The sequence below is a fragment of the Hypanus sabinus genome, chromosome 2, assembly GCF_030144855.1.
Source record: "Hypanus sabinus isolate sHypSab1 chromosome 2, sHypSab1.hap1, whole genome shotgun sequence".
NCBI lineage: Eukaryota > Metazoa > Chordata > Chondrichthyes > Myliobatiformes > Dasyatidae > Hypanus > Hypanus sabinus.
The window spans coordinates 108,272,354-108,296,550 of NC_082707.1; the positions used below are offsets into that span (position 1 = coordinate 108,272,354).

Here is a 24,197-nt window from a genome sequence, read left to right on the forward strand (position 1 = left end):
GTTTTTATTCCACAGACATAAGGGAAATGCCATTCAAATTTATAGATAAGAATTAACCAATTGGGAAGCTATTATTCAAATACTGCAGCCGCAGGTTAGCCAATGAGAAAGCACTTACTTAAGTAATACGAAGCAAAGAGACATCCAGAGCTCTCCAAAATGATGCTTTGTATTTCCAGTCATGGAAATAAACTGTTATATGCATAAAATAACTGCTTAGAATATATGTAGATAGTTAATTGTTAAACTCTAAAGAAAATAATACTTGAACAGTTGGATCTAACAGTGTTTTGGGACAAAACAGGAGGATGGGTGCTTTGGGATGGGAATTGTTGCTGCAGGTCAGGTGTTTTTGATTTTGGAGGGGTGTTGAGTTGTGGAATAAAAGGATGTTTGAGGTGGGAGGACATGTTACTGGACTGGTGGTATGGTAAGGCTTGTTCTGGGAGGATGGTCATCCCAGGTGCAAGAGATGCTGACTGTAGCTGTGTGTCTCAGTGTGGAGTGGGCACTGTCCCCTTGATGTGATGGACAGCCGTTCCAGGCCCCCTTGCTGTAACCCATGTCTGTCACTGTCCTGCAGTGCTCCAAGAGCTGTGCATTGGGTCACAGGAAGCGACAGGTTATCTGCTACGACCAGGACAGGAACAACCAGGACCCGAGCAAGTGTGACCCCAGGATGTACCCACGTGAGACAGAAGTCTGCAACACCCAGCCCTGCTACCTGCCACAAGGTGAGCTGTGTCCACAGCACGTCCTGTGTCCTCACATTTGCCACAGGCTCACCTCCATCATGGAAGAGCAAGCATCCTGCATCAGGTGCACTGCCTGCACTCTTCATGTTCCTGTGAGCTCTGTGTGCAAGGGGTTGTGGTGAACTGTGTATACCTGTCTGGACACCCACCCACCCCCGCTGACTGCTCCTGTGGCTCCTCCCACAGACCCCGGTATAAAGGCAATTGGAGCACTGCTCCTCCCTCAGTCTTCAACATGTCGTGCTCCCTTTTCGCTGTTAATAAAAGCCTATCATTCACTTCCAGTCTCCTAGAGTTATTGATGGTGCATCAGGGGTACATATGTGTCCTGAAGGTCACATACTCTCCTCCCTCTGCTGTTCACGTCCCTATGGTAACCTTCCTGAAAATATCACTCCCCCCTCAGGTGTGTGGCTGATGAGTTTTGAGTTTTGGTCTATGATAGGGATAGTCAACTCTCACTTCCTACCTATCACAGAGAGGGAAATTGACCAGCCCTCTCTCACTCCATGTGGACCCAGTGCAATTCCAAGGCTGAGGAGCAGAGGGGCTGTAGTTGGCGAGATGTTAAACAGAAACTGCATGCATGGCCTTGGGCATTTACACGGCAACAGGCTGAGGCAGGTCTCCCCAGGAACCCCACAAATCTCTGCCGCTGATTATCAGGTTAGTGACAGTGCTGCTTGTGGGATTCTGCTGTGCATATACTGTCGCCTATGTTACACCTCTGACAACACTGGCCATTATCTGCCAAGAGTTTCCTGCCGTCCTGGTGTTGAGAGAAGTGACAGTAAGCCAAATCGCTTCACCATCAACCCATGATGGAGAGCCGAGGTTCAGTGACTCCCCCCCCCCCCCAATACACATACGTACAGTGCCACACACACACTCTTTCCCACCTGCATGCTTGGTTAAATTCTTTTTCATTTATTCCTTAAGTTGTTCCGAGTTTCCAAGATCCGACCGGATTTGATCCAGAGGAAGAGTTTGTGACCATTCCCTCTGGTAAGTAGTTCCTTCTGACCTCACTCCTTGTGTGAAACAGCTGGGGAAGAAAGAAACACTCCTGTGGGTGTATTGTTATCTGTGTGTTCCAAGTACATTTATTATCAAAGTATGTATACCTTATCCAACCTTGAGATTCATCTCCTTACAGGCAGCCACGAAACGAAGGCACCCCAAAGCAAATCCCATACATCTGAAAAAAGATGTCTAACACCCAGTGTGCAATGAAAAAAGCATCATGCAGACAGTAACCACAAGTGAATAGTGTTTCTGAAACAGAGAAAAACCTATAGCACAATACAGGCCCTTCGGCCCACACAGTTGTGCTGAACATGTCCCTACCTTAGAAATTACTCGTAATTTTACTCTATTTACCTCTATTTTACTAAGCTCCATGTACCTATCTAAAAGCCTTTTAAAAGACCCTATCATATCCGCCTCCACCACTGTTGCCAGCAGCTCATTCCACGCACTCACCATTCTCTGAGTAAAAAAACTTACCCTTGACATCTCCTCTGTACCTACTCCTCTGCACCTTAAACCTATGTCCTCTTGTGGCAACCATTTCAGCCCTGGGAAAAAGCCTCTGACTATCCACACAATCAATGCCTCTCATCATCTTGTACACCTCTATTAGGTCACCTCTCAACCTCCTTCACTCTAAGGAGAAAAGGCCAAGTTCATTGCTTCCCAATCCAGGCAACATCCTTGCAAATCTCCTCTGCACCCTTTCTATGGCTTCTACATCCTTCCTGTGGTGGCTACCAGAACTGAGCACAGTACACCAAGTGGGGTCTGACCAGGGTCCTATATAGCTGCAACATAATATGATAAGTTTTTATCTGCAATTTGAGAAGGATAAGGGCAGATCGGAGGTGTCAGTGTTGCAGTTGAACAAAGGAGACTATGGAGCCATGAGGGAGGAGCTGGCCAAAGTTAACTGGACGGATATCCTAGCAGAAAAGACAGTGGAACAGCAATGGCAGGTATTCTTGGGAATAATGCACAAGGTGCAAAATCAGTTCCTCCCCCGGAGAAGGAAGGATTCAAAGGGGGGAAAGGGGCCACAGTGGTTGACAAAGGAAGTCAGAAATTGCATATCATTAAAAAAAGAAGTATGACAGAGCTAAGGTGAGTGGGAAGACAAATGACTGGGAAATTTTTAAGGAACAACAGAACTTAACTAAAAAGGCAATACGGGGAGAGAAAATGAGGTACGAACGCAAGCTAGCCAGGAATATAAAGGAGGATAGCAAAAGCATTTTTTAGGTATGTGAAGAGAAAGAAGATAGTTAAGAACAATGTTGGGCCCTTGAAGAATGAATTGGTTGAAATTGTTATGGGAAACAGAGAAATGACAGAAGAATTTAATAAGTACTTTAGATCTGTCTTTACTAGGGAAGACACAAGCAATCTCCCAGATGTATGGATGGGCCAAGGACATAGGGTAACAGAAGAAATGAAACGATTGACATTAGGAAGGAAATGGTGATGAGTAGACTGATGGGACTGAAGGCTGACAAATCCCCAGGTCCAGATAGTCTGCATCCTAAGGTACTAAAGGAGGTGGCTCTGGAAATTGCGGATGCATTGGTAATCATTTTCCAATGTTCCTTAGATTCAGGATCAGTTCCTGAGGATTGGAGAATGGCTAATGTTAACCCACTTTGAAATAGTGGCATATCTAGATAGCAGTGATAGGACTGGGCTGAGCCAGCATGGATTTACCAAGGGCGAATCATGCTTGACTAATCTATTGGAGTTTTTCGAGGATGTAACCAGGAAGTTAGACGGGGGAGATCCAGTGGATGTAGTGTACCTTGATTTTCAGAAGGCATTTGATAAGGTCCCACATAGGAGATTGGTGGGTAAAATCAGAGCTCATGGCATTGGGGGGAAGATACTGACATGGATAGAAAACTGGTTGGCAGATAGAAAGCAAAGGGTAGCGGTGAATGGGTGTTTCTCGGAATGGCAGGTGATGACTAGTGGGGTGCTACAGGGCTCGGAGTTGGGACCACAGCTGTTTACGATTTACGTCAACGATTTAGATGAAGGCATTGAGAATAACATCAGCAAGTTTGCTGATGATACTAAGCTGGGTGGCAGTGTGACATGATGAGGATGTTAGGAGAATTCAGGGTGACTTGGATAGGCTGGGTGAGTGGGCAGATACTTGGCAGGTGACGTTTAATGTGAAAAAGTGTGCAGTTATCCACTTTGGGAGTAAAAACAGGAAGGCAGATTATTTTCTGAACGGTGTAGAGTTAGGTAAGGGAGAAATACAAAGAGATCTAGGAGTCCTTGATCATCAGTCACTGAAGGTGAATAAGCAAGTGCAGCAGGCAGTGAAGAAGGCTAATGGAATGTTGGCCTTTATTACAAACAGAATTGAGTACAAGAGCAAGGAAATCCTTTTGCATTTGTACAGGGCCCTGGTGAGACCACACCTGGAGTATTGTGTACAGTTTTGGTCTCCAGGGTTAAGGAAGGACATCCTGGCTGTAGAGGAAGTGCAGTGTAGATTCACAAGGATAATTCCTGGGATGTTCAGTGTCTAACACAGAGAGGTTAGAGAGACTGGGCTTGTACACACTGGAATTAAGGAGATTGAGAGGGATCTGATTGCAACATATAAGATTATTAAGGGATTGGACAAGATAGAGGCAGGAAATATGTTCTGGATGCTGGGAGAGTCCAGTACCAGAGGGCATGGTTTGAGAATAAAGGGAGACTAGGGAAGTATCCATGTCAGTATCTTACCCCCAATGCCATGAGCTCTGATTTTACCTACCAATCTCCTATGTGGGACCTTATCAAATGCCTTCTGAAAATCAAGGTACACTACATCCACTGGATCTCCCTTGTCATTTAGGACAGAGTTAAAGAAAAACTTCCTCTCTCAGAGAGTTGTGGGGGTCTGGAATGCACTGCCTCGGAAGACAGTGGAGGCCAATTCTCTGGATGCTTTCAAGAAGGAGCTGGATAGGTATCTTATGGATAGGGGAATCAAGGGACAAGGCAGGAACCAGGTATTGATAGTAGATGATCAGCCATGATCTCAGAATGGCGGTGCAGGCTCAAAGGGCCGAACGGTCTACTTCTGCACCTATTGTCTATTATCTATTGTCTATGACATTACCTCTCGGCTCCTAAATTCAATTCCACAATGGATGAAGGCCAATACACCATATGCCTTCTTAACCACAGAGTCAACCTGCGCAGCTGCTTTGAGCATCCTATGGACTCAGACCCCAAGATCCCTCTTTTCTTAAAAACTTTTTTTATTGGGTTTTCAAATTATTACAGAAAGAAAAAAAATATATACCCTTCCCCCTCCCCCTAACATCCCTATAGAAAAAAAGAAAAAGAAAAAAAAAGAAAGAAAGAGAGAGAGCCTGGATATCGGAAGATCCCCACATGCTCCACGGAGTTCATAATAACTTTAGTATATATATTTATTTCTTTCCCCAAATAACCAATTATTTTATTTTATCTTCGGAGCACCTATATATTTAATCCTGTCTTTTGTAAATAAGGGCGCCAAATTTTCAAAGATGTTTCATATTTATCTCTTAAATTATAAATAATTTTTTCAAGTGGAATACAGCTGGAAATTTCATTCTTCCAATGATCTATACTTAAGTATGAATCCGATTTCCAAGTAACTGCAATAGCCCTTTTGGCTACTGCCAGTGCAATTTTTGTGAATTCTTTCTGATATTTATTCAGTTTGGGTTTCAATTTTATCCCTTCAATATCGCCTAGTAAAAATAATATTGGATAATGTGGAAGTTGTGTTCCAATAACTTGTTCCAATAAAATTCTTAATTTAAATTGTCCAAAAAGGTTGAATTTTAGAACAAGACCAAGTAGAATGTAAAAAAGTACTGATTTCTTGGTTACATCAGAAACACTGATCAGATAAATTTGGATTTAATTTATTTATTTTCTGTGGTGTAATATATAATTAATGTAAAAAATTATATTGTACTAATCTTAACTGGACATTTATTGTATTTGTCATACTATCAAGACATAGTCTTGACCAATTTGTTCCTTCAATTTTAATATTCAAGTTACTTTCCCATTTTTGTCTTGACTTATGGATTCCTTGTTTAATTGCCTGTTTTTGAATCAAGCTATACATACAAGAGATAAATTCTTAGTTTTTCCTTTTTGAATTAAAGTTTCTATTTCATTAGATTTTGGCAATAACATTGTTTGACCTAATTTTTCTCTTAAGCAAGCCCTTAATTTGAAGTAACAAAAAAGAGTGTTGTTTGATACTTTATATTTATTCTTTAATTGATCAAATGACATTAATATACCTCCTTCAAAAAAAACTCCTATATATCTAATCCCTTTTTGAAACCAATTATATAAAAGTTGATTATCCATTGTAAAAGGAATAAGTCTATTTTGAATTAAAGATCTCTTTGCTAATAAAGATTTCTTTGTCTCATCATCAACATTTATCTTATTCCATAAGTCAATCAAATGTTTTAATATAGGAGATTCTTTCTTTTCCTGTATCCATTTAGATTCCCATTTATATATAAAATCTTCTGGTGTATTTTCTCCTATTTTATCTAGTTCTATTCCAATCCATGCCGGTCTCTCTCACTCAAAAAAAAGATGCAATAAATCAGAGTTGATTTGCTTTATGATTCTTAAAATTTGTAAGCTGTAACCCTCCTAGATCAAATTTCCATGTCAATTTTTCCAACGATATTCTTGACATCTTACCTTTCCAAAGAAACTTCTTCACATATTTATTTAACTCTTGAAAAAACTTCTGGGGTAGTTGTATTGGTAGTGATTGGAATAAGTATTGTAGTCTAGGGAATATATTCATTGTTACGGTATTTACTCTACCTACTAATGTTATTGGTAATATCATCCATTTATCAAGATCTTCTTGAATTTTTTTCAGTAATGTTAGGTAATTTAATTTATATAAGTTCTTTATATCATTATCAACTCTTATACCTAAATATTTTATACCATTTGTTGGCCATCTAAATTGAGTTATTAATCGACATTGACTATAATCTCCTTTAGTAAGAGGTAAAATTTCACTTTTATCCCAATTTATTTTGTAACCTGATATTTTCCCATATTCTTCTAACCTAGAGGATAATTTACGCAACGAGTGCAATGGGTTTGTTAAATAAAGCAGAACATCATCAGCAAATAAGTTAATCTTGTATTCCTCCTGGTTAACTCTGAAACCCTTAATATCTGGGTCCACTCTAATTAACTCAGCTAATGGTTCTATCGCCAACACAAATAAAGCAGGTGATAATGGACAACCTTGCCTAGTTGACCTTGTTAACTGAAATGGTGTTGAAATTTGACCATTTGTCACTACTTTAGCTTTGGGATTAGTATTTAAGGTTTTAATCTATTTTATAAAAGATACTCCTAATCCATATTTTTCCAATACCTTAAATAAAAAATCCCATTCCAATCTATCAAATGCTTTTTCTGCATCTAAAGCAACTGCCACACTCATTTCCTCCCTCTTTTGCGCCAAATGAATTATACTAAATAACCGAGTTACATTATCTGCTGATTGTCTATTTTTAATAAATCCTGTTTGATCCATGTGTATTAATTTTGGTAAGTATTTAGATAATCTGTTAGATAAAATTTTTGCTATTATTTTATAATCAGTGTTTAACAAAGAAATAGGTCTATATGATATTGGCTTTAAAAGATCTCTATCTTTTTTTGGCAATACTATTAAAATAGCTGTCGAAAAAGATTCTAGAAGTTTATGCGTTCTTTCTGCTTGATGTATTAACTCCATAAAAGGAGGAAATAATAAATCTTTAAACTTTTTATAAAACTCAGGCGGAAGACCATCTTCTCCTGGAGATTTATTATTTTGATATGATCCTAGAGCTTCTTCGACCTCTTTTAATGTAAAAGGCATATCTAATCCCTTCTGTTCTTCCGTATTCAATTTTGGAAGAGTTATTTGTGATAAAAACCTTTCTATCTTGACATTATCATTTTGTGATTCTGATTTATACAATTCAGAATAAAAATTCTTGAAAGTTTCATTCATTTCTAAAGGTTTATAAGTAATTTTATTTACTCTTGTTTGAATTGCATTTATCGTTTTAGAAGTATGGTCTGTTTTTAACTGCCATGCAATGACCTTATGTGATCTTTCACGTAGTTCATAGTATCTCTGTTTAGTTCTCATAATTGCTTTTTCTGTTTGATATGTCTGAAGTGTATTATATTGTAACTTCTTGTTAATAAGTTGACTTCGTTTTTCTTCTGTCATATCTTTGAAATTCTTTTTCTAATTTTGTAATCTCTTTTTCCAATTGATCTATTTCTATCATATATTCCTTCTTAATTTTAGAAGTATAACATTATCTGACCTCTCAAATATGCCTTCATTGCTTCCCACAATATAAATTTATCATCAACTGAATGTGAATTTGTATCTAAAAAGAACTGAATCTGCTTTTTCATAAATTCACAAAAATCTTGATGTTTTAGTAATATTGAATTAAATCTCCATCTATAAATTGATTCCTCTTTATCTATCATTATCATTGTCATTATCAAAGGTGAATGATCTGACAATATTCTCGCTTTATATTCCATATTTTTCACTCTGTCTTGAATATTTGTTGATAATAGGAAAAAATCTATCCTTGAATATGTTTTATGTCTATTTGAATAAAATGAATAATCTCTTTCTTTTGGGTTAATTCTTCTCCATATATCAATCAAATTTAAATCTTTCATCAATGATAGAGTTAATTTTGCTACTTTTGATTTTGTGACAACCTTTGCTGATCTATCTAAAACTGGATCCAGACAAAAGTTAAAATCTCCACCTATTAATATTTTGTCATGTGTGTTAGCCAAATTCAAAAAGACCTCTTGTATAAATTTTACATCATTTTCATTTGGTGCATTAGAGTCCATAGTTCTGAAAAAATTTGACAATTTACAATTACATATCTCCCCGCCGAATCAATTAATATGTTTTGTATTTTAATTGGTAAATTTTTATTAACCAAAATTGCAACTCCTCTCACCTTTGAATTAAATGAAGCTGCAATAACATTTCCAACCCAGTCTCTTTTTAATTTCTGATGTTCTATCTCTGTTAAGTGTGTTTCTTGTAAAAAAGCTATATCTATTTTCATTTTTTTAATGTATGTTAAGATATTTTTTCTTTTCACCGGTCCATTAAGCCCATTAAAATTAAAACTTAAAAAATTCAGTAAATTAGTCATTATTTTTAATTGTGTTACTCCAATCTATAATAATACCTAATCTTTCAACTTTCGTGGTATCTTGGGGAATCTTTTTAAAATTCTCCATGTTGCTATGTGTGTCCCCACTGATCGTCCAGGCAGAAAGATAGAAGAAAAATAGATTATAAAGAGAAAAACAAAACCCCCCCGACTATTGTGAACAGAAAGAACACAACATTACCCCCCTCTGTTGTACGGGTCATGGTAATCACCATGATTATACACGTGAATCCCGCAGTAATCTGTATATATAATATATTTTATATAATATATATAATCTGTATATATATCTCAGTAATCTGTAAGCTCCCCAGCCCCCCCACAACATAAAAAATATATATATAAGAAGAAAAAAAATTCTCTTCTCAATTAGTATTTCTCAAATTTTGCCTTTCTCCTCTGTATCGTCCTTAAATGTCCATCACTTCCATTCACTGTCTCTGTTTTCATCTTTAATCCATTATGCTTGGAAATCTCTATGTGTAGTTAGTGAATAATTGGGAGTTTTTGTGCGAACTCCTCCGCTTCTCGATAATCAGTAAAAAATCATCTTTTTCCATGCTCCAAAAAAATTATCGGTGTTGCTGGGTGATACATGATAAATTTATAACCCTTTTCCCATAAAGCTTTTTTAGCTGGGTTAAATTCCTCCTTTCTCTTCAAAAGGTTATAACTTATATCAGGATAGAGAAGAACTGCTTTCTCTTTTTGGCACATTGGGCAGCCACCTTCAGGATCTTTTCTTTATCTTGGTATCTTAAGCATTTTATCAAAATTGATCTTGGATTTTGATCAGCTTGAGGTCTTGACCTTAAGGCTCTATGAACCCTTTCAATTTCAATTAGAGTTTCTCCTTCCATTTCCAAGTTTTCAGGGATCCATTTTTGAAAAAAATTTTTTGGATCTTCTCCTTCTATATCTTCTTTAAGTCCAACAATTTTAATATTGTTTCATCTACTAAAATTTTCAAGCTTATCCATTTTTTCCAACAATTGTTTTCTTTCTGATGTCCAGGCAGTAATATCATCTTCCATTTTATTCATTCTTTCAACCATGGCCGTTGTACCTTCCAAATCTATAATTCTCTTTTCCATTTTTTCCTGTCTTTTTGTCATTTTATCAAAATAATCTCCATATTTATAATTTTTTGGATTACTTTTAATGTGTTTAATTTTTCTAATTTACGCATTATTTGCATCAAAGTCTTTTCTATATTTCCAGAAAAACTTTTACCTCCATCTTCATCTGATTTTTCCAGAGAATCTGAATCTACCTCAGATTCACTTTCACTTTAGGTTTCAATCGTAACTGGGATTTGTAGTTCTGGTTGCTATCGTTTGCGCATGCTCCTTCCTTCACGTTTGCGCAGTACTCATTGGTCTTTTTCTTTAGAAATGGTCGATGTTGCCGCAGTTTTCTGTTCTGTATCGCCGGAGGTGAAATGTACCTGAGCCTGCGGTTCTTTGGCAGAAGTGGGCCTCGATTCTGTTCCAACTTGCGTTGTCTTCACGGTAGTAGTTTTCTTCATCTTCTGTTTGTCAGGCATAACTTGAAACAATCCGGAGTAGTTTATAAGTAGCTTTTAGAAAGTATTGACTAACTTTTCTTCACTTAAACATTAATTTACTGATTTTTTATGGGAGAGCTGGGTTCCCGCGTTTCAATCCTACATCATCACGTGACGTCCCCTACACCAAGATCACTCTGATCCTCCACACTGCCAAGAGTCTTACCATTAATACTATATTCTGTCATCATAGTTGACCTACCAAAATGAACCACTTCACACTTATCTGGGTTGAACTCCATCTGCCACTGCTCAGCCCAGATTTGCATCCTATCAATGTCCTGCTGTAAGCTCTGACAGCCCTCCACATTATCCACAACATCTCCAACCTTTGTGTCATCAGCTTGTGTCAAACTTACTAACCCATCGTTCCACTTCCTCATCCAGCTCATTTATAAAAATCACGAAGAGTAAGGATCCCAGAACTGATCCCTGAGGCACACCACTAGTAACTGACCTCCATACAGAATATGATCCGTCTACAACCACTCTTTGTCTTCTGTGGGCAAGCCAGTTCTGGATCCATAAAGCAATGTTCCCTTGGATCCCATGCCTCCTTACTTTCTCAGTAAGCCTTGCACGGGGTAACTTATCAAATGCCTTGCTGAAATCCATATACACTACATCTACTGCTCTTCCTTCATCAATGTGTTTCCTCAACAAATTCAATCAGGCTTGTAAGGCACAACCTGCCCTTTGCAAAGCCATGCTGACTACTCTTAAACATATTATACCTCTCCAAATGTTCATAAATTCTGCCTCTCAGGATTTTCTCCATCAACTTGCCAACCACTGAGCTAAGACTCAATGGTCTGTAATTTCCTGGGCTATCTCTACTCCCTTCCTTGAAGAAAGGAACAACATCCACAACCCTCCAATCCTCCAGAACCTCTCCTGTCCCCATGATGATGCAAAGATCATTGCCAGAGGCTTAGCAAACTCCTCCCACAGCAAACTTGCCTCCCACAGTAGTCTGGGGTACATTTTGTCCGGTCCTGGCAACTTATCCAACTTGATGCTTTCCAAAAGCTCCAGCACATCCTCTTTCTTAATATCTACATGATCAAGCTTTTCAGTCCGCTGCAAGTCATCACTACAGTCACTAAGATCCTTTTCCATAGTGAATACTGAAGTAAAGCATTCATTAAGTACCACTGCTGTTTCTTCTGGTTCCATACACACTTTCCCAATGTCACACTTGATAGGTCCTATTCTTTCATGTCTTATGCTCCTGCTCTCCACATACTTGTAGAATGCCTTGGGGTTTTCCTTAATTCTGCCTGCCAAGGCCTTCTTATGGCCCGTTCTGGCTCTCCTAATTTCCTTCTTAAGCTCCTTCCTAATAGCCTTATAATCTTCTAGATCTCTAACATTACCTAGCTCTCTGAATACCTTTTCTAAGCTTTTCTTTTCTTCTTGTCTAGATTTACTACAGTCTTTGTACACCACGGTTCCTGTACCCTACCATAACTTCCTGAGAACATCTGTTTCCAATATTAGCTTTCAATTTAAACCATGGAACCATAGAACCATAGAACATTACAGCACAGTACAGGCCCTTCAGCCCTCCATGTTGTGCCGACCCATATAATCCCCCCAAAAAATTACTAAACCCACACTACCCCATAACCCTCTATTTTTCTTTCATCCATGTGCCTGTTCAAGAGGCTCTTAAATACCCCTAATGTTTTAGCCTCCACCACCATCCCTGGCAAGTCATTCCAGGCACTCACAACCCTTTGTGTAAAAAACTTACCCCTGATGTCTCCCCTGAACTTCCTTCCTTTAATTTTGTACATATGCCCTCTGGTGTTTGCTATTGGTGCCCTAGGAAACAGGTACTGACTATCCACCCTATTTATGCCTCTCATAATCTTGTAGACCTCTATCAAGTCTCCTCTCATTTTTCTATGCTCCAAAGAGAAAAGTCCCAGCTCTGCTAACCTTGCTTCATATGACTTGTTCTCCAAACCAGGCAACATCCTGGTAAATCTCCTCTGCACCCTCTCCATAGCTTCCACATCCTTACTATAATGAGGTGACTAGAATTGAACACAATACTCTGTGTGGTCTCACCAGAGATTTGTAGAGTTGCAACATGACCTCTCTACTCTTGAACTCAATCCCCCTGTTAATGAAGCCTAGCATCCCATAGGCCTTCTTAACTACCCTATCAACCTGTGCAGCGACTTTGAGGGATGTATGGATTTGAACCCCAAGGTCCCTTTGTTCATCCACACTCTTAAGTAACTGACTATTAATCCTGTACTCAGTCCTTCCAAAATGCATCACCTCACACCTGTATGGATTGAACTCCATCTGCCATTTTTCTGCCCAACTCTGCAGCCTGTCTATATCCTCTTGTAACCTTCAACAATCTGCAGCTCCATCCCCAACTCCTCCAATCTTCGTATCATCCGCAAACTTACTCATCCATCCTTCCACCTCTACATCCAGGTCATTTATAAATATCACAAATAGCAGGGGTCCCAGGACAGATCCCTACAGCACTCCTCTAGTCACCGACCTCCAGGCAGAATACCTTCCTTCCACAATTACCCTTTGCTTTCTTCCTTTAAGCCAGTTTTTTATCCAAACAGCCAGGTTCCACTTATCCCATGCCTCATGACTTTCTGGATGAGTGTCTCATGAGGGACCTTGTCAAATGCCTTGCTAAAGTCCATGTAGACCATATCCACTGCCCTACTCTCATCAATTTCTTTTGTTACCTCTTCAAAAAACTCAATCAGGCTCGTGAGGCACAATCTTCCCTTCACAAAGCTATGTTGACTATCCATGAGTCGTCTGTACTTCTCCAAATGCTTGTAGATCCTATCCTTAAGAATCCTTCCCAGAAGTTTGCAGACCACTGACGTAAGACTCACTGGTCTATAGTTCCCAGGTTTCTCCCTATTATCTTTTTTAAACAAGGAAACTACATTTGCCATTCTCCAGTCCTCCGGCACTTCCCCTTTAGCCAAAGAGGATTCAAAGATCATAACTAATGCTCCAGCGATCTCTTCTCTCAGTTCTCACAACAACCTGGGGTGTATCATATCCGGCCATGGGGATTTATCAATCTTGATGTTCTTAAGAAGATCCAACACTTCTTCTTCCATAATCTCCACATTGGCCTGCTCTATTTCAACCTCACCCTGATCAAGATCTTTTTCACTTGTGAATACTGAAGCAAAGTATTCATTTAGAACCTCCCCAACCTCCTCCGCCTCCAGGCACACGTTGCCCTCTTTATCCTTCGTTCTCGTCATCCTCCTGTTCTTCACATGTGCATAGAACGCCTTGGGGTTCTCCTTAATCCTACGTGCCAAGGCTTTCTCATGCCCCCTTCGAGCTCTCCTAAGTCCTTTCTTTAGCTCCTTCCTGGCTACCCTATATTTCTCATGAGCCCCTCCGACTTCCTGCTTCTTATATCTAACATATGCTTCCTTTTCCCTCTTGACGAGTTGCCTGATGTGTTTCGTCAGCCACGGTTCCCTTTTCCTACCATTTTTTCCTTGCCTCAGTGGGACAAACCTATCGTGAACCCAGCTCAAGTGGTCCCTAAACTTCTCCCACATTACTTCTGTGCTTTCCCCCTTTGAACATCTGTTTCCAATTTACTCTTGCTAGTTCCTGCCTCATCCCTTCGAAGTTAACCCTTCCCCAGTTAAGCACTTTACCATTTTGTCTGATTTTATCCCTTTCCATAGCTATGCTGAAGATAAGGGAGTTGTGGTCACTCTCACCAAAATGCTCCCCCACCAAGAGGTCTGTCACCTGACCAGAGTCGTTACCCGGAACTAGATCCAGTATAGCCTTTCCTCTCATTGACTGGTCCACATACTGTGTCAGGAATCCTTCTTGAACACACCTGACGAACTCAGCCCCATCTATCCCCCTTGCACTCAGGAGGTGCCAGTCAATATGAGGGAAGTTGAGATTACCCATAACTACTACCCTGTATTTTGTGCACCATTCTGAAATCTGTCTACTTATCTGCTCCTCGGTGTCCCGAGGGCTATTTGGGGGCCTATAGACTACTGCCAGCACAGTGATTGATCCCTTCCTATTTCTGACTTCCACCCAGACTGACTCCATGGACACTCCTTCTGCAGCGTCCTCCCTTTCTATAGCCGTGATACTATCCCTGACCAGCAATGCCACTCCCAGCGCTTTTCTACCTCCCATCCTATTCTTTTTAAAACACCTGAATCCCGGGACCTGCATCATCCAATCCTGCCCTACCTCCAACCAAGTTTCAGTAATGGCCACAACATCGTAGTTCCATGTACTAATCCATGTTCTAAGTTCATCCTCTTTGTTCCTAAAACTTCTAGCATTGAAATAGACACATTTTAACCCCTTACCTGGCTACAATTATGTTCTGTCCCCTGCCTGACCTTCCTCATCAACTCAGAGCTCTTAGCATCATGCCCTTGTCCTTCTACCTTAATCCCTGCACTCACAGTCTGCTTCCCACCCCCCCCCCCGCCAAACTAGTTTAAGCCCTCCCCAACAGCTCTATCAAACCTGCCCACCAGAATATCGGTCCCCCGGGATTCAAGTGCAACCCATCCTTTTTGTACAGGTCACACCTGCCCCAAAGGAGGTCCCAATGATCCAGAAATCTGAATCCCTGCCCCCTGCTCCATTCCCTCAGCCGTGCATTTATCCTCCACCTCATTCTATTCCTATTCTCACTGTCGCGTGGCACAGGCAGTAATCCCAAGATTACTACCTTTGAGGTCCTGCTTTTCAACTTCCTTCCTAACTCCCTGTAGTCTTCTTTCAGGACCTCTTCCCTTTTCCTACCTATGTCATTGGTCCCAATATGTAGCATGACCTCTGGCTGTTCTCCCTCCTTCCGCAGGATATCTTGGACGCAATCAGAAACATCCCGGACCCTGGCACCTGGGAGCCAAACTACAATCCAGGTTTCTTTCCTGCGTCCACAGAATCACCTGTCTGACCCCCTAACTATAGAGTCCCCTATCACTACTGCCTTCCTCTTCCTTTCCCTACCCTTCTGAGCCACAGGGCCAGACTCTGTGCCAGAGGCACGGCCACTGTTGTTTCCCCCAGGTAGGCCCCAACAGTACTCAAACAGGAGTACTTATTGTCAAGGGATCCAACCACAGGGGTACCCCCTAGTACCTGACTCTTCCCCTTTGCTCTCCAGACTGTGACACATTTCTCTGTCCCCCGTGGTCCCTGAGTGACCACCTGTAACTCCTCTCTATCACCTCCTCACTCTCTCTGACCAGACGAAGGTCATCGAGCTGCAGCACCAGTTCTCTAACACGGTCCCTTAGGAGTTGCACCTCGATGCACCAGGTGCAGATGTGGCCATCCGGGATGCCGGGAGACTCCAGGACCTCCCACATCTGACACCGATCACAGAAAACCAGCCTCACACACATACTACTTCCTTTTGCAATCAACAACTGCCTTGCCTCGTCCCGTTACCGCCTAAGCCCGTTGAGCAAAAGCCCTTTCACTCTGCTGCCTCTCACTCCACTGCCCACTCCCAACGCTGCCCGCTGGATATGGCTGCCTTCTTTTTAAACTGTTCACGTTCAACTGGCAGACGTCACGCGCCTGCGCAGTCTGGCCTCTCTCTTCCCCCGAGAACTAAAAATGTCTTCCTGCTGGAAATCCTTAGGTGCTCTCCGGCTGCCTTCTTGTTCCTGTCTGATAGCCTCATAATTCCCCTTACTCCAATGAAATGCTTTTCTGACTTGTCTGTTCCTATCTCTCTCCAGTGCTACTGTAAAGGAGATAGAATTATGATCACTCTCTCCAAAATGCTCTCCCACTGAGAATCTCACATCTGACCAGGTTCATTTCCCAATACCAGATCAAGAGAGTCCTGTAGTTCACCGCAGAGCCAATTTAAGATTGTGAAGCAGCCATCCAAACTGGCCCCTACCTCACCTCGGGTCCTGACACACCAACCTTTTCAATCCGGATTGGCACTTAACTCTCCATTTGGACACAGGTTCTGCTGTTTCAAGCAGCAATCTGAACCGGCCCCTACCTCAACACACCAACCTTTTCAATCTGTCCCAGCACTTAAATCTCTATCCAAACAACGGCTTGTGCCATATGGATATGTCGGACTTCGCCACTTCAACTTGGCCTGTAAGTCTCTGTTCACATCGTGTTCAGTCTCCTTGATATGCTCTGGACCCCACAGCTTCAACTTGGCCTGTAAATCTCGGTCCCAGGGTCCCACGGGGTGAAGTAACTGACAATATTTTAGACAAGTATATTTACAGGTCAAGTCTATCGGGTGGTCAAGTCCGTCGCTGCGATCTACGTAGCACCGGTGACGGTGGTTGTGCTGGCTCCGGCCCGACTTGAGGTGTCAGCCCATTAGGCATCAGTAATCCCTCATGCGTGTGCGTGGCCCCCGGTATGGGAGTGTTGTGAGGTGTCTGTGTAGGGCTTGGAGTGTATGGTGTCTCGTGGGTATATATATCGGTAGGTACCAGGTTCATAGTCACAGTGGAGTGTTTGGGGTAGGGGTCTGGTGCTCCTGCAGGTACCAGATCACGGATGGAGACCGTGTCCTCCCGCCCATCAGGTAAGACCATGTAGGCATACTGGGGGTTCACATGAAGTAGGTGAACCCTCTCGACCATCGGGGAGTATTTATTGCTCCTCGCATGTTTCCAGAGCAGCACTAGCCTTGGGGACATCAGCCAAGCCAGTAGGGTGGTCCCGGTGGTCGACTTCCTGGGAAAAGAAAAGAGTCGCTCATGAGGGGTGGCATTGGTGGACGTGCATAACAGGGAGCGGATGGAGTGGAGTGCCTTGGGGAGGACCTCCTGCCAGCAAGAGACCAGCAGTCCCTTTGACCTAAGGGCTAAGAGTGTGGCCTTCCATGCTGTGGCATTCTCCCTCTCCATCTGTCCATTCCCCCAGGCATTATAGCTCGTGGTCCTACTAGTTGCAATACCCCTAGCCAGCAGGTATTGGCGCAGCTCGTCACTCATAAATGAGGACCCTCTGTCACTATGGATATAGCAGGGATATCCAAACAGAGTGAAGAGCTTGCGCAGGACCTTTATGACGGACGTGGCTGTGGTATCGGGGCAGGAAATGGCAAAGGGGAACCATGAGTACTCGTCAATTATGTTAAGAAAGTACACATTGCGGTCAGTGGAGGGAAGGGGGCCCTTAAAGTTGACACTCAATCGCTCAGTTATAAGTTGTGCCTTCTCAGGTCGGTAGTTTGCACTCGGTGCAGACTTGGCAGTCCATGGTCATCGTCCTGATGTCCTCAAGGGAGTAAGGCTGGTTCCGGGCTTTCACGAAATGGTAAAATCAGGTGACTCCCGGGTGGCAAAGATCTGCATGGAGGGTGTATAGCTGGTCGAGCTGCGCGCTGGCACACGCTCTCCGGGATAGGGCATCAGGGGGCTCATTGAGCCTTCCAGGCCAGTACAGGATGTCATAGTTGTAGGTGGAGAGTTCGATTCTCCACCTCAAAATTTTATCATTTTTGATTTTGCCCCGCTGTTGGTTGCTAAATATGAACGTGACTGAGCGCTGGTCGGTCAGCAGGGTGAACTTTTTGCTGACGAGATAGTGCTTCCAGTGCCTAATTGCTTCCACTATGGCCTGGGCTTCTTTCTCCACCGCAGAGTGCCGAATTTCAGGGCCTTTGAAGGGTACAGGTGAAGAATGCTACCGGCCTTCCTGCCTGATTGAGGGTAGCAGACAGCGTGAAGTCGGAGGCATCACTCTCTACTTGGAAGGGAATGGTCTCGTCCACCGCATGCATCGCTGCTTTCACAATGTCCCCTTTAATGCGGCTGAAGGCCGTGCAGGCCTCAGCTGAGAGTAGAAATGCAGTGGACTTGACCAGGGGGCGGGCCTTGTCTGCGTAATGAAAGATTCATTGGGCGTAATAGGAAAAGAAGCCCAGGCACCGTTTGAGGGCTCTGGGGGTGTTGGGACGAGGGAGTTCCAATAGGTCGGGATCAGGGCCAATGACTCCGTTCTCCATGACACACCCAAGGATAGCAAGTTGGGTGGTTCCGAATACACACTTGTCCCTGTTATAGGTAAGGTTAAAAGCTTTGGCCGCTTGGAAAAATTTTTTGAAGGTTGTTGTTGTGATCCTGCTGGTCGTGACCACAAATGGTGATGTTATCCAAATATGGGAATGTGGCCTTCAGTTGGCACTGGTCCACCAGCTGGTCCACTTCCCTCTGGAAGACAGAGACACCATTTGTGACACCGAAGGGGACACGCAGGAAGTGATAAAGCCTGCCGTCTGCCTCGAAGGTGGTGTAGGGGCAGTCCTCCGGGCGGATGGGGAGCTGATGGTAAGCAGATTTTAGGTTTATGGTTGAGTGCACCTTGTACTGAGCTATCTGATTGACCATATCAGGCCCTGAAATTCGGCACTCCGCGATGAAGAAGGAAGCCCAGGCCATAGTGGAAGCTATTAGGCACTGGAAGCACTATCTTGCCTGCAAAAAGTTCACCCTGCTGACCGACCAGTTCAGTCGCGTTCATGTTTAGCATTCATGTAGGGGGTATGCGTCAAGCTGCGTGAACCTATTGATGGTCTGGCTATAGTCCACGACCATCCTTTTTTTCTGCCCGTTCCGAACATCCATCACCTGGGCCCTCCAAGGACTTGTGCTTGGCTCAATGATCCCTTCCCTGAGCTGCCACGGCACCTCCGACTTAATGAAGGCCCTGTCCCCCATGCTGTACCTCCTGCTTTTAGTTCCCACAGGTTTACGGTCGGGGGTCAGGTTGGCGAACAGCGGTGGGGGAGGGATCTTGAGGGTGGAGAGGCAGCAAGTGGTGTTTCGTAGTGCAGCTGTTGACATGGTGTTGGGTGGGATGTGTGGGTTGGGGGGGGTGGTGTGTGTGTGTGTGTGTGGTCTGTAGCGGGGTATGTGATGTATTCCTACAAAACTGAGGATTTCTGACAGTGATTGGTGGGAGGGGCCCGTCATACTCCATTGTCACACTTTTCAGGTGGCTCTGGAAGTCGAGCTCCAATAGCACAGGGGCACACAGTTGAGGCATGACCAGTAATGTAAAGTCTTGATATTCTGTGCCCTGCACCACTAGTGTCGCTGCACAACCCCCCCAGATGTCTGTTATATGTGACCCAGAAGCCATGGTGACCCTCTGGCTTACCAGCCATGTCACGAGTCTGCAACATTGCACCGTGTCTGGGTGGATAAAGCTCTCAGTGCTGCCCATGTCAAACAGGCAGCTTGTCCTGCACCCCTCTACCAGGATGTCCATCATTGACCTTGTGAGCTGGTGGGGAGCACTTTTGTCAAGGGTCACGGAGGCCAGAGTTGAATCACTGTCTTGGTCCAGCGTGGTGGGGTGCCCGGTAAGCACCTGTGGGTCGTAGGCGGAGCAAGGTAGCGCCAACCAAGATGGCCGCCTGATGCCTCGCACACGGCGGCGGGCAGGCAAGATGGTGACCCCCATGCCTCGCATGCAGCGCTGCTCGATCCTGCTTGTGGTTTGGACTTACAGGCCTTGGCGAAGTGGCCCTTCTTTTCGCAGCTGGAGCAGGTAGCTTCTCGGGTCGGGCAGTGTTTCCGGGGGTGTTTCTTGAGTCCGCAGATGTAACACTTCGTGGACTTGCGACTGGCAGCAGCTGTGGTCAATTTGCTGGTGGGTTGCGGGGTCTGCAACGTCCACGAGGCTGTCGGGAGATCACGTGCCTGGAGAACATCAGAGTTGTGCAGAGCGGCCTCCAGCGTGTCGGCCAGCTCAATTGCTGAATGTAAGGTAAGATCGGCGTGCTTCAGCAACCGCTGGTACACGTACACTGACCTGGTCCCTGTGACGAAGATGTCTCGTACCAGGAGCTCCGCATGCTGTTCGGCCATCAGCCCCCGGCAATCACAGTCCCGCACAAGTGTCTGTAGGGCCCGGACAAACTCAGCACTTGACTCTCCGGCCCGCTGCCGCCGTGTCACTAAGCAATGTCTTGCATAGACGGTATTTACTGGCCGCAGGTATTGTCTTCTGAGGGCACTCATCGCGCTGTCGTAACTCAGCTGGTCTCTAATCATCGAGTAGACCCGTGGACTGACCCTGGAGAGGAGAACTCTGCGCTTCGCGGTGGACTCGGTCACTCCCAGGTATGATTCGAAGCAGGCTGGCCAGAGTTCGAAAGCGTTGCCAGCCTCAGGTGTTGGCGGGTCGATGTCCAATTTGTCGGGCCTCAAAATGCCTTAAAATTACTGCTAATGAAATTGATGCACTATCAATAACTCCAAAAGACTGGAAGTAGAGTAAATACTGCAAGGCTTTTATTAGCAGTAAAATGGAGCACGTCCATGCCGGATGACTGCCCTGGACTGTGGAAGGAGCAGTGACGCAATCACCTTTATACAGGGGTCTGTGGGAGGAGCCACAGGAGCAGTCAGCAGAGGGGTGTGTCCAGACAGGTGTACATGGTTTACCATAAAATCTCCGTCCACATTGTGTTCAGTCTCATTGATACGCTCTGGGGCCTGGACCCCGCAGCCTTGATTCAGCCTGCGCCTGACCTTTCACACTCCTCCCTGCTCTCGGCAACTGGCCTGCCACCTTGCCTCAGTTCTGGCACATTGAATTGCCTCCAAGTATTACTTGTGATGATCATTTGCTAGAAAAAGAGTGATTAACAAGGTATTTAGTTGCATCCTTGTTTCATCAGCCACGAGCCAGAAGACACTGAGGCTCACCTGTGCCATGTTAAACATGAGTGGGAATGGCGTACAGGGTGAGTGCCACACAACTGGAGATGTGCTGCAAGAGGGAGGACTTTAGGGCACCAGATTCTGGGAACCTTGCAAATGATTGAACAGCTTGTCTTATGAAGAGCGTCTGATGGCTCTGGGGCAGTATTCACCAGAATTCAGAAGAATGAAGGGTGACCTCACTGAAACCAATTGAATGCTGAAAGTGCTAGAAGAATGGAAAATAGCAAATGTCACTGCACTCTTTAAGAAAGGACGAAGGCAATAGAAATGAAATTACAGGTTTCCCCCGCAACCTGAAAGTAGAGCGTTCCTAAGAAACCGTTTGTAAGCCAAAATGTTGTAAAGCGAAGAAGCAATTACCATGAATTTATATGGGAAAATTTTTCAAGCGTTCGCAGACCCAAAAAATAACCTACCAAATCATACCAAATAACACATAAAACCTAAAATAACACTAACATATAGTAAAAGCAGGAATGATATGATAAATATACAGCCTATATAAAGTAGAAATATTGTATGTATGGTGTAGTTTCATTTATCAAAATTGGGAAGACAGCGAGCCAAAATCGATTTGGAGAAAAAAAATCGGCACGTACACGCATGCGCAAACAACTGCCCACACAAGGCTTCGTGGTCATTGTAGTCTTTCTCAGGGTAAACACATGTACAAAGTGGGTGTCTTTTTTTTCATAAAAGCGAAAATCCTCTTTGGTTAATGAAAACAGGTAGTAATGTAGGTCTTTCATAACAGTGAGTTGACGTAAAGCGAACATTGGAAAAGTGGGGGACACCTGTATAGACCAGTTAGCCTGACCTCATTGTTTGGGAAGATGTTGGAGTCAATTGTTTAGGATGAGGTGATGGAGTACTTGGTGACAGAGGACAAGATAGAACAAAGTCAGCATGGTTTCCTTAAGGGAAAATCCTGTCTGATGAACCTGTTGGAATTCTTTGATGAGATTACAAGTAGGAAAGATAAAGGGGTTGCAGTGGATTTTGTATATTTGGACTTTCAAGACCTTTGACTAGGTGCCACATGAGTTTGCTTGCCAAGTTAAGGGCCCCATGATATTACAGGAAAGTTTCTGGCATGGCTGATCGGCAGGAGGCAGAGAGTGGGAATAATAGTATCTTTTTCTGGTTGGCTGTCAGTGACTAGTGGTGTTCTGCAGGGGTCAGTGTTGGGACCACTTCTTATTATGCTGTATATCAATGATTTAGATGATGGAATTGATGGCTTTGTTGCCAAGTTTGTAGATGATATGAAGATTGGTGGAGGGGCAGGTAGTGTTGAGGAAACAGGTAGAGGACATAGTCAGATTGGGAGAATGGGCAAATGAATACAATGTTGCAAAATGCATGGTCATGTACTTTGTTCATAGAAATTAATGTGCAGACTATTTTCTAAACAGGGAGAAAATCCAAAAATCTGAGCTGCAAAGGGACTTGGGAGTCCAATTATTTTTGCCCTCAACCCATATTGTCTGGTCTTGTACAGTGGACACCTCTGCATGAGGGAGCAGTTGCAATTCCAGCCTATCTATGCCTCTGAAAATTTTGTAAACCTCAGGCATGTCCCTTCAGAGTCTTCCAGTCCAAGGAAAGCAAAATAAATTGAAATGCTTCATTGCAGACAAGATCCCTGATAAGTTTCCTTTGCCTGCTCTACAGGACATCACATCCTCCCTGTCATGTAGCTTTGACAGCACTGTCTGATCAGTAAACATTGAGGACAAAGTCAACAAGTGAATGTTAAAATACAGCTCTGATTTTGGAACACTGAGAAGTAAACTGATGTTGGAAAGGTATCAGCCTGCAAACCAAACTAAAGAGGTGCTGGATTGTTATATCCACTTGATGCTTGTGAAACCTGGATGGTGTTAATTAGATCTTCCAGACAACTCAACCACTTCTACACTTCTGTCAGGCTGATCAACAACTCCACCATTAACCCATTCACCACCACTACGTACACAGCACTTAGCATTGCACAGTCTCTGTATAACAGTTACCTGGACATTGTGTTTGATGAGATTGCTTTTATATTTTTAGTTATTTTTTTGTTGCATGTCCTTTATGCCGCATCATGTAATGATCATTTTGTTCTCCTTTACACTGCTGCACACAATCCTGAATCTTGACTAAGATATGAAGTTCACAGTTTGATCTTTGTCATCCTGCCGTTGTAAGTGATAGACATTGAAATGTGTACAAGAAGTGAAGTGGGTCATAGCAACCTTGATGATTCCTTCAAAATAAGCTCAAGAGCATCTTGTGGTCTCCTGGGTTGTAAAAGTTACTATAAAAAGCGCAAGCCTTTGCAAATTCATCCAACCAAAAAGGAACATTTTCCAACATTTCTTCTTTCTTTCAGCTCGGTTGTTCCCAGAGTTTCTGCCTGTTCAAGCTGAGACAAATCTGCTCCCAGCCTCGTCTGCTCCACAGGAGTCGGAGCTCTCGTGGTTTCAATATTACGTTTCTGAATCAGATTCCCCGTTCAACAACCCATTGAGGACTGAGTCACGGCAGGAACCACTGTCAAGGGTGTTGGACTGTAACACACAAACTTACGGGTGTTGCCCAGATGGTTATGCTGCAGCCAGGGGCCCAGGTGGGGCAGGCTGCCCTCTCATCCCTTGCTACAAAAGCAGGTAAGGAAAGCAGGCCACTGCCCACAATCTGTCTTTTAATTTGAAAGTATCCTTCATACATAAAAGATAGAAAGTTTTATAAATTTAAACTCAAAGTGATTAGTTCATAGAGCTTCAAAATCAGAATCCTACCAACCTGTCCACACTAACCAAGTTGCATACTTGAACTAGCTCCATTTCAC

The 24,197-nt window shown here is 43.3% G+C and overlaps 1 protein-coding gene across 8 annotated transcripts in view; it reads left to right on the plus strand.

Moving 5' to 3' along the window:
* paplna (papilin a, proteoglycan-like sulfated glycoprotein) overlaps positions 1–24,197 on the plus strand; it is a 610,770-nt gene that overhangs the window by 435,095 nt on the left and 151,478 nt on the right. For all 8 annotated transcript variants that reach the window (XM_059951694.1, XM_059951720.1, XM_059951737.1 and 5 more), the window contains 3 exons: positions 584–734; positions 1,695–1,760; positions 23,739–24,015. In XM_059951694.1, the coding sequence (XP_059807677.1) occupies positions 584–734; positions 1,695–1,760; positions 23,739–24,015 (494 nt within the window). The remainder of the gene's footprint in view (positions 1–583; positions 735–1,694; positions 1,761–23,738; positions 24,016–24,197) is intronic.